General features: G+C 38.8%; 1 protein-coding gene across 1 annotated transcript; it reads left to right on the top strand.

The window, feature by feature from the left end:
• The first annotated feature begins 7,284 nt into the window (after nt 1–7,284).
• Nucleotides 7,285–9,312, top strand: LOC140349103 (uncharacterized). Its single transcript, XM_072435327.1, has 3 exons — nt 7,285–7,482; nt 7,604–7,688; nt 8,666–9,312. The coding sequence occupies exons 1-3, from the start codon at nt 7,379–7,381 to the stop codon at nt 9,002–9,004; spliced, it is 528 nt and encodes a 175-aa protein (XP_072291428.1). The 5' UTR covers nt 7,285–7,378; the 3' UTR covers nt 9,005–9,312.
• The last annotated feature ends 824 nt before the right edge of the window (nt 9,313–10,136 follow it).

The following is a 10,136-nucleotide window of genomic DNA, read 5'->3' as shown; positions in this document are numbered from 1 at the left end:
TAGGGAATATGGATTTCTTCATGTCTGCAAGGCCCAATCCATAACTCTCCAAAACATTCTTACTACACTTACTTATCTTTTTTTTAAAAATATATATTACAAAAAACAAACAGAACAAGACCAAAGATCAGAAAGACAATATGAAAAGAATTTGAGTAATCCAAAAGTGTGGTAAATTTGTCCATATTCAAATGTTCCTTTTGTAAATGTTATTTCAGTCCTGTCGGCCCCAGTCCCATTCTCCATTTCATTATTACTGCTTTTTTGCAGCTGCAGAAAATAAGTGTCAAATGTTGGCGTTTTACATCTGAGACACATTGTACTTGACATGGTGTTATATGTTCCCATTCTTCATCCGTTATAACCAGGGCCGGCCCAAGCCTTCAGGGGGCCCTAAGCGAAAACATTTTTGGGGGCCCCTCACCACGTCATCAGAATCAGTTTTATTGCCATTGTCAGTAAACAATTCACATATGGGAACTTTCTTCAACGCAAACAAAGAGCACCAAAACTCCAGGGCATCTGTTTGCCAGTTAGTTTATTCTTAGCACCTCACAAACTCAAATATTGCTAACTTAAATCCCACAATGTAACTTGGTATTCCGCTGACATCACCTCTACTCCCTGTACAAATAACACACGTCCCAGATATGTTTTTGGGCGTATTTGTGGGCATTAAGGGTCTACAGCCACATTAGCAGTTTAAACTAATGAACAGGGGGGGTCTGGGGGCCCTCCCCCAGAGATTTTCAGACCTTTTTTGGGTCTTCTGCTGCATTTTAATGTGGTCCAGCCGGCTAAAGTAAGAGTAAAATGTTGAGGTTGTAATGCTATAAAATGATGATGTGATGAAACTGTGCCAGGAGAAAATGACTAAAGCCAGTTATTAATACAATAGTGTACTTAATTACTCAATACAATATTGGCTATGAAAAATAATTATGGTCAAATTGATTCATTTTAACTGAAAATGTAAAAGTAATAGTTACCCTTACTAATTTATCTTACTGCTCCCAACTGTTCCTTCTTGCCAAAGTGACAAAACAAGTTATATTAAATTAAACAAATGGCATAAGTATTGCTTGATTAACAATTAACACTGATAAAACAGTGCAAACATGTTATTCCCAGAGAATGAACAGAACGAGAAGTGAAGGTCCAAACCTAGCTATAGTGAAGCGACTGCGTTTCTGCAACTTTGCCACTTTTATATAAAAATATATAGTATTATTCTATAACAGACGTAATCATAATGTCTGGTTATTTTTCACTATCAATTTATTATAATTTATAACAAATAGTCTAATGATGCTTTTTAAATAAATTGAAACGTTTTATTGCTTTATTAAAAGTTAATTACAATATAAATGTTTGTTCTGATCAGAACACCACACACTGGACTCCTGCACCTTTATGTTCCTCTCATTGCACGTTAAGAAGTCAAAGTAAAACAGACATCACGAGTCACGATTGATCTCACACATGGTTATGTGAGAGAGAGGGACGCAAACTCAAACCCGCTCATCTCTAACTGAGGCTGCACAGGGGCCCGGGACAGGGGCCCGGGACAGGGGCCGCACACTGTTCACTCCAAAGTTTCACATCAGAGGTTCTGGACGAGACGGCGCTCGTCTGAACCGGATCTCCGTCCTATTAGTGACCCGGGGCATAGACGCCCCTCACCGGCCTCACCTGCAGCTGACACTACAGGGCTGGTGTAAATGTTAAGCTTATTATCTTTCATTCAGACATATTATTATGCGCGGTGCAGAGCTCTCGTCGCCTCCAGCCTGAGCGAACTAACGTGACAGAATCGTGTTATTTCAAACAGCAGCATTAACCGTCTCTTTGTAAGAGAAGTTCAATACCTGGAAAGTGTTGTTGAGTTTGCAGTTTCTTTACATCGTCAAGAAGTTTCTTCTTTCGTTTTTCGGCATCAGGAGATATATTCCTCTGGACATGAGGACCACGTTCTGTTGTGTTTATGTTTTGCTCTCGTTCTGCTCGCGCACAATGAAGTTGCCCAATCAGCGCAGGTTTGGTGTCTTGGTTGCAAGATTGTCATTACAAATAAATGCGGTTTGTGTGTTATATGTTACCGCTGTGTGCGCTGCCGCGCCAGCAGCGCTACTACACTAGTGGCGCACGCTGCGCTTGCACTTCGCATAAGACGGGTTGCCAGATTGGGGGCTCTTTTAACGCCTCGGGGCCCTACGAGGCTGCTTAGTTCGCTTATAGGCTGGGCCGGCCCTGGTTATAACACAGCGTTCTTCTTCTACCCATTTAATTTGAATACATCGAGGAGTAATACATTTACAGCATATCGTTTTGTGATTCCCTGGAGAGTTTTGATGTATGCTTTAATAAATATTTCAATCTCAATTTACAATTGACAAAGAAGATTTGATTCAAATAATGTTCAATTTCAGCTCTTTTTAAAGACTGAAACCATTCCAACTACACTGGTACGTACTCGCATACAAGTTTGTGTGGATTGAAATCTTTGTTCAGTTTGGAGAGATGCTCTTCTTCCTCCACCCCATTGCCCCGTGCCATATGGCCAATCACAGCGAGTGTTCCTCGGACAGATGGCCAATGGTTATGGCCTTACTTAAATCAGGGTTAAGCCAGAAAAAACAACTACAAGATTAGTCAGCTTCTCATCAATTAGGGTGAAAGGGCCGGAACAAAGTGAAATAAAGACGGAAGAAGTGAAAGTGCTCCTTAGATTAAGATTAAACGTGTAATATCCATCTCTCAGCTTGATTTTACAAGCCTCAGTGGATTTTCTTGGACATTGCCCCCCGGTCAAATCGATACTAAATATGATAAGCATGTCTTAGTCTGATTATGAAATGGAGCCAGAGCTTTGTCGCGAGTTCATGCAGAGAGGCAAAGTGTAGTGACCAAAGAAGAACAGACGTTTTGGGCAGGTTTGACCCATAAATTCACAAGAAAAGCTGCGCCAAGCTTCAGTCCATTAGGAGAGAGAAATCTTCTTAGCCTGCCTGATCTGTGGTTATGGCAGCCAGCCGTGAGGAGGAGGAGGAGGAGGAGGAGGAGGAGGAGGAGGAGGAGGAGGAGGAGGAGCCCAGCACCACTTTAGCTTTCTGAAAGATTAAGCAAATATGGAATTATCCACTGCGATGAGGTAATAAAGATAAGGTAACATTATTAAAGGAGCACTTTTCTAGTCTGGGGTCCGCTACCTGCTGCTCTCCATGAAGACGTTATTGCTTTGGCTAGAAAGATAAACAGGGATCAAAGGAAAATATGATGCATTATTTGTATTGTTTCTAGCCTTTAAACCTGCTCTTGAGGATTTTTACTTTGTCATCTCATATTTTAGAACAAAAAAACAACAACTTCTCGTCACCCTGGCAATTCCCCATGCTAAGAACTTACTTTTGACTCCATCTACTGGCAGCAGAGGGAATTACACCAGTTAGATAAACAATGCTAGCTTTCCCTTGACATGCTAATGCAGCCTAACCTGCCTCACTCCAGATTGATCTGTGTCTCACTCTGAATCCTTCACATTAATCACTCTGGCCAACGTTTAAAATAACTTCACGCTGATTGATCACAGCGTCACAATAGCAGGAGAATCAGAAAAATCTGAATTGTGTTAAATTCCTAAAGATGGTGTTTTGACGGCAGAAATGTGTTTATGGACTTAAAAACAGCGCAGAAGATCTCAGAGCCATATCATATGTAGAATGTGAGATCAGAGGAACATTCACAGGGATTTTCAGAAAAGAGTGTTGTTGACGCTCAGAGGGGAGAGGACATTCTAACCAGGATTCATCAAACTAGCCTGAATGAAGCTAAATGCTACTCCAGGTATGTTGATGAAGGAATAATGTTAGAACAGGGTAAAAAACTCAAAAATGTCAATTCTGCAAATGATGTGTCCTTTAAACATCTCTCTCTCCCTAAAGGTATTTTTGAGCCATGAAACACCTGTAATTGAATACAGTAAACGTACAGGTTTAATGCTATACTGTTGATCATTCTAAACATCGAGACTAGTGTTTGCCTTATGATCGGAAGGTTGGTGGTTTGATTCCAGCTCCCTTCGATGAATACTATAGTTTTTAGTTCTTAGTACTCCTTGAGCAAGACACACGATGCACATGTGTTGTGTGAATGTGTGTGAGATTGGGTGAGCAAAACCCTTTGAGATGTGGCAGTTGACTTCATATTTCATTTAAAGTTAAATTGCAGCAGATAAAATTTTAAAGATAAAAAACATTGACACATATGATAACACAAAACAACAATTTGATGGCTAATGTTGCAAACCTAAAAGAAAGAAAAACAGCAAAAAAGGCCAATCAGCATTCTTTATCTAAATCAAAACGGAATGGAACAAACTGCCAACACATTCAAAATTAAAGGCGGTATGGACGATTTTTCGGCGATTTGAGAACGCAGGTGGAAGGGCGCATGCGCACTCCCCCGTGCGAACCGATACAACACACACGTGCGTTTGTTTATTAGCGCAACGGATCGCATCTCTCGTCTCCCGTAGATTTATGTCCACTTCTGCGTCAGCTCGAACTGTCTTTCTCCGTCTTCATTTTGCCCCGTACACTGAGGGAACTATATTATGATAGATCCATGCGCTTAGGCACGCGGAAACGTGGGGACGAGCCTGAGCCTGCAGGTGAGCGGTAGGTGCGTTTTATGATTGATACGTGGCAGGACAAATGATTTATCCACGCCACGAGGAAATATGATAAAAAATTTGCTGAAAAAAAATCATCCATACCACCTTTAACTTTGACATAGATTTGCTGTAGTTCAAAATGTAGCAAATAATTTATTTATGTTTTAATAACGTAAAAGCATTCTTGCACCCAACAATTAGGCTTATAAAGTACCTTAAGTTACCACACAAACTGTCACGAAGTCCTGAGGAAAGAGAGCGACAATCAAATGTGACTCCTAGATTGTGGGAGTGAAAGTAGAATAATACTATGAATACTATGATTTTTTACTATTGAGCTGCTGTATTCCTGCTACCATCAGTACTGCTATTACTCTTGGTCCTTATTTGGATCTTGAAGCTTAACATATTTATGTATTTGTGTATTTATTTGTTTATTTTAGCGCTCAGTTTCTTTGTATTTGTGTCATGGTGACATGCACCGATGCTATTCCCTAACACATAGAGAACACAATTCAACTTAGAATATGAAACGACACAGAAACATCAGACATTTGTATGGCATGCATGGGAGAAAACGCGGGGACTGATCACGCAAGCTGTGGTAAGCAGCCTGCGTGATCCTCCTGCGTCTCACCCCGTTTTTTCCCATGCTGGTTGGTTTTATTAGATATTCTGGAATAGGCGGGTCACATTTCTCATTGGTCAGCCTCACATCAAGGCACTTGGTATTTTTCCGTAGAGATCAAGCCTTGGGTAAACATTACCCAGACTCCTCTGGGTTATCACCCCCCCTAGGGTAAACATCCTTTGGCCCATCTTTACGACCCCTTCACAAATGCAGTTTGTCACACACCCGTTCTTCTCTTAGACTAATGATGCAGATAAAATATCACTATTATGCAGATAAAATACATCACAGAAATATAATCATATATTCACATTTTATCACATTTTGAAAGTAGGGCTGGGTGATACAGTATGTCAAAAGAAATTGATCAAAGATTTTTTTTACTCCTATCAATAAACCTCTATTTTAGATTGTATTTTGTCAACAAATAAAAACTGCAGTCAACATTCACTTTCAATCAGTGCCATTTAACAACAAAAATAACATAGACAATGTACTCAAAATGTATTGCATATTACAGTTTATAAATGCAAAACAATACTTTCCACTTGGCCTTTACTGTAATCGTGACATAATAGTGTTTTACCAATAATTGACATGTGGAAATATCCTCAGAATCACGTTTCCATTCCGTTGCACATCATGTTTTTAGTTTCAGTGCTGCATCTGCTCTTATCATTCCCTCCCTTTCCTCCTTTTTTAATTTAGTCAAATATACAAAGCTGGTCTTGCAATCAACGGCTAAGCGCATGGCAGGGGCTTTAGAGACACATAATTAAAGGGCACAGCAGGCCGCCGGAGCGCAAAGTGACAGAAAGTGAGAGTGTGCTTGATTTTAGCATCAGCGCGGCCCGTGATGTGTTGGTCAGAGGACACAGAGAGGGTCATACATACCACACCATATGGGATTAGTAATGTACACAAGTCCTTCACAGATGTGTACTCCGCCACCCCGACTGCAGCATCATGTCAAGTCACAGCCTGTGGAGGCCAAAGAGCTGCTTCTGAATGCATGGGAACAAAAGAAACGCGTAAACAGCAAATTTCACGGCCTTAAAGGGGATATTATTATGGAACATTGATTTTTATGAACTTTCAGAAATTCTTGAAACGGTTTCCTCGTCATTATTTTACTCAAAGTTGTATTTTGGATGATTCATGCATGTTTGAGTAATCCTGTATCGTCCTGTATTTGGGGATGCAGTGTTTAGAAAATATCTGTTTTCACCCACCCCCTATCCCTGCTGCCCACTGCTCTGTATTTATATTTGATTATTCAGGGGGAAAAGAAAAACACATGTGGGGTTTTGAAATGTCTTGCAGTCAGTCGTTCCCCAATTGTGGGCTCATGTTCTATGTAAAGCACATGTTTAAAGAATAAAATAAATTGATTACCCACCTTTTTTGAATATACAGTTATACGTTTTTTTCCTTTTCTTTTTCCTTCAACAATAAAAACAACTAAAGTGAAAATCAATTACTGTTAACAATTTATTTCAACTTATTTTTGTAATGCCCAAAATCACAACAGCAGTTACAGTGAAGACATAAGACGGTCATACATTTACATTTTGTTCATTGTAAACAGCAATAGTAAACTTTAAACTGCTTAGTAATAGAATATAGGTGCACTATTTGACATTTTAGAACTCTGAATGTCACTTTGAGTCTTCATTTTTCAAATAATCACAGCAAAGTAGGCAAGTGCAGGACTAAACAGGATTACTCAAACATGTAGGAATCAATCAAAATACAACTTTGAGTAGACTAAAGATGAAGATGCACTGTTGTAAAATGATTCAAAGTTGATTTAGCATATGTCCACTTTAATCTGTGACTATAGCAATATACAGTACTACACAGCAAGCTTTCTGTTCTTTCATGTGGCGTTTCATCTGAATAAACACAAAAGAATATGGAATATGCTGCATTGACACATTTGTCCACTGAGCGGCGCTGAAGACACAACTAACATATGTAGCCTGCTTTGCTCATGATGATGCTAGCTCGCTTTTACTTTTTCTTGGATTAAATGCGTGTTAAAGTGAAGTTCACTCTGCTAAAATAAAGCCAGCATGTCGGAAAAACACAGGGCGCTGCCGCCGTGGATGTCAAAGGACAAGAAGGAAGAAAAAGTGAAAGGACCGCTCAAGTCAAAGAGGAAAGCAAAAGCAGCGAGGTTAGCATCGCTGTAAGATGACATTAAACACACTGTTTACACTGTTTTTCTGTCACATTTGTCCTTGGCACCGACTTGGTTCGTTGTTTCAGTCCGTGACTAACGCGTGTGGATGTTTCAGGTCTGTTTTCTACTGTATGAACGAGAAGGAGCTGGTGGACGCTGCAGTTTTGTACCTTATGGACGATGCGCACGGCGAACACAAGGTGGCGCACTCTTTTCATTTGGTCCAAACCACACCTCACACAGGGTTTCATGACTTCCGGCTTTGGTCAGTAAATCAGGTTCATGCGATTTTTTAATGTTTGATATTATGAAGCGTGTTGGGAAGACTACTTAAGAATACTTAGTTTGGGAAATACATTCACATTGCGCTGCATTACGTCAGAGTGTAAAATAATATGTAAAACATATTTTACTGCACTGCACTATATATTCATTTAGCATTGATAAGATAAACTGTTCAAACCACAAGAGTAATTCCTTCTTTGGCATAATATATGGAAATACAAAGTTAATAAGACATACTTGTGAACATTGATCATGGATAGAGACAAGTTTTATGCCATACTGTAGAATACAACATTACCATGGAAACAAGCGTGAGATAAGTTTGTGGAGATGTAAGCTAAGATAAGTATTGTCATTCTAATACTAACATTTCAAACTAGATTTTGATACAGTAAAGGTAAATTCAAAACATTTTTTATGTTTTTTCCCACTATGTATTACGTTTTGGAAAGTAATTCTGATATATTCTGAATACTACTAAATGAAAGAATCTAAAATATAGTTACTCAAAATTATTATTCTGAAAATGTATTTTTGGTACATGACATTAGGGCTGCGATGATTCATCAACTTATCGTAGTAGACTATAAAAAATAGTCATATTTTGAGCCACCATATTTCAACCTTTATTTGGTTAGAAATGTAGTTAAAAGTCTCGGTGTACTTGACTTGACTAAAAACATGATTACTGACTAGTGAGTTGCATCCCAAGATGACACGTCTTTTGTTATTTTAAACAATCTCAATCTCCAAAAATGATGTGTGTAAATGATATGAAACAAAATGTAACAGTAACAATTATGATTTAGGAAGTACATATTTTGTAGAACCACAGACCAATCACACATGTCGACTTATTCCAAATGTATGTGGTGTGCATGACTCTTCACAGACTGAGCCCAAAACCACAGTACAGGCCGAGGAGGAGAGAGGGAGTCCTGGCTCTAAACGGAGAGCTTTAAACCCGGCTTCAGAGGAGGCTTCAGAGGAGGCTGCTGAGGAGGCTTTAGAAGGCGGAGATGACCAGGACAGGGCTTATGTGTCAGAATCAGACATGGACATTACAGAGGCGGAGACTGTTTCCTACCCGGAGTGCACGGATAGCAACAAAGAAAGGGAAGTGCACAACTATAAGGAGGAGGAACAGAATGTAAAGAAAAATGGAGTCTCCAAAGATGACGTGAAAGAGGATGACGCGTTCCAGTTGGTGCGAGAAATCTTTTTCACCTGAGTTTCGGACCACTCAGAAAGACAACCGTATTTCAAAACTTTTGCACTAAAGTCATGTTTTTTTCAAAAGCTGTATTTGTGTTGTGTGGTAATGCAGAGCTGACTTTAACAGACATATTTTTATTGTTATTTCCCTTTAATCACGGTACCTTTGTATTTCATCTCATTTAGAATTAAAAGTAATGACTATACCATGGGGAAGCGTACAAAAGCTAGCTTGCCCCAACATGCTAATGTAGGCGCACAGTTGTAGTAAGTGATTCAGGCATTGATTTATGGATTTTTCTGTGCATTTTTAATTTTGTTTGATATGGTTGATAAAGATACTAATTACCATGTAGTTTTTGTTCTTAGTTTGTCACCATAAAAATATCTTCCGTTCTATTCCTTTACAAAAGGTATGTACACATAATATCCAGATTCAAATACTGACTAAACTAATTTAGCTGAACTTCTGAAACATTACAGAACAACCGGTTCAAACTGCCGTTATGCCTCAAGGCTAGAAACTTGACCCACATTGCCTCCGCCTGTCACTATGCATGGCTCACGGCTATGGGAAGGGCATCTGGCATAAAGACCTGCCAAATGACATTAGATTAAAGTGTTGACATTGTCAAAAATTGCTGTTTCATGATTTTTTTTATTATACCGTAACCTAAATTCATAGAGCCTTTAAGATGCCGTGTCATCAGAATGTTCCAAACAGAGCCAACTGTAGTAAAGATTGTAGAACATTTTCGATGATTTACTGACATCAGATCTAAGTGCTAAGGATTCTTTATAACAAAAATAATCAACAGTTTTGATTTTTCAATGTTTGTTTGCTTTTCTATTACAAAGTAAAGGAAAAAAACAAACTGTCAAAGCCTTAAATTAGTATTTGAGCCTCATGAAATGCATTATTTGTGGTAAAATGTGTAATATGTCTATATATAAAATCAAATTCTGTTCAATATTTCTGTAAGTTTTTGTCAAGTAAAACCTAAACATCTGGATTTTGCCATCATCTTAAATGCAAAATGTCTCTCATAATCTATTAAATAATCCAATAATATAAAATACAACTGTGAATGTATTTAAACTGGACTCTGATATCACTCACATGCATCTGACTGGTTTCCATTGGCCAA

Source organism: Eucyclogobius newberryi, unplaced genomic scaffold (genome assembly GCF_026437365.1).
Source record: "Eucyclogobius newberryi isolate DKJ021-1_F unplaced genomic scaffold, fEucNew1.0.hap1 SCAF_7, whole genome shotgun sequence".
Taxonomy (NCBI): Eukaryota; Metazoa; Chordata; class Actinopteri; order Gobiiformes; family Gobiidae; genus Eucyclogobius; species Eucyclogobius newberryi.
This window is presented reverse-complemented; position numbering and strand designations above follow the sequence as displayed.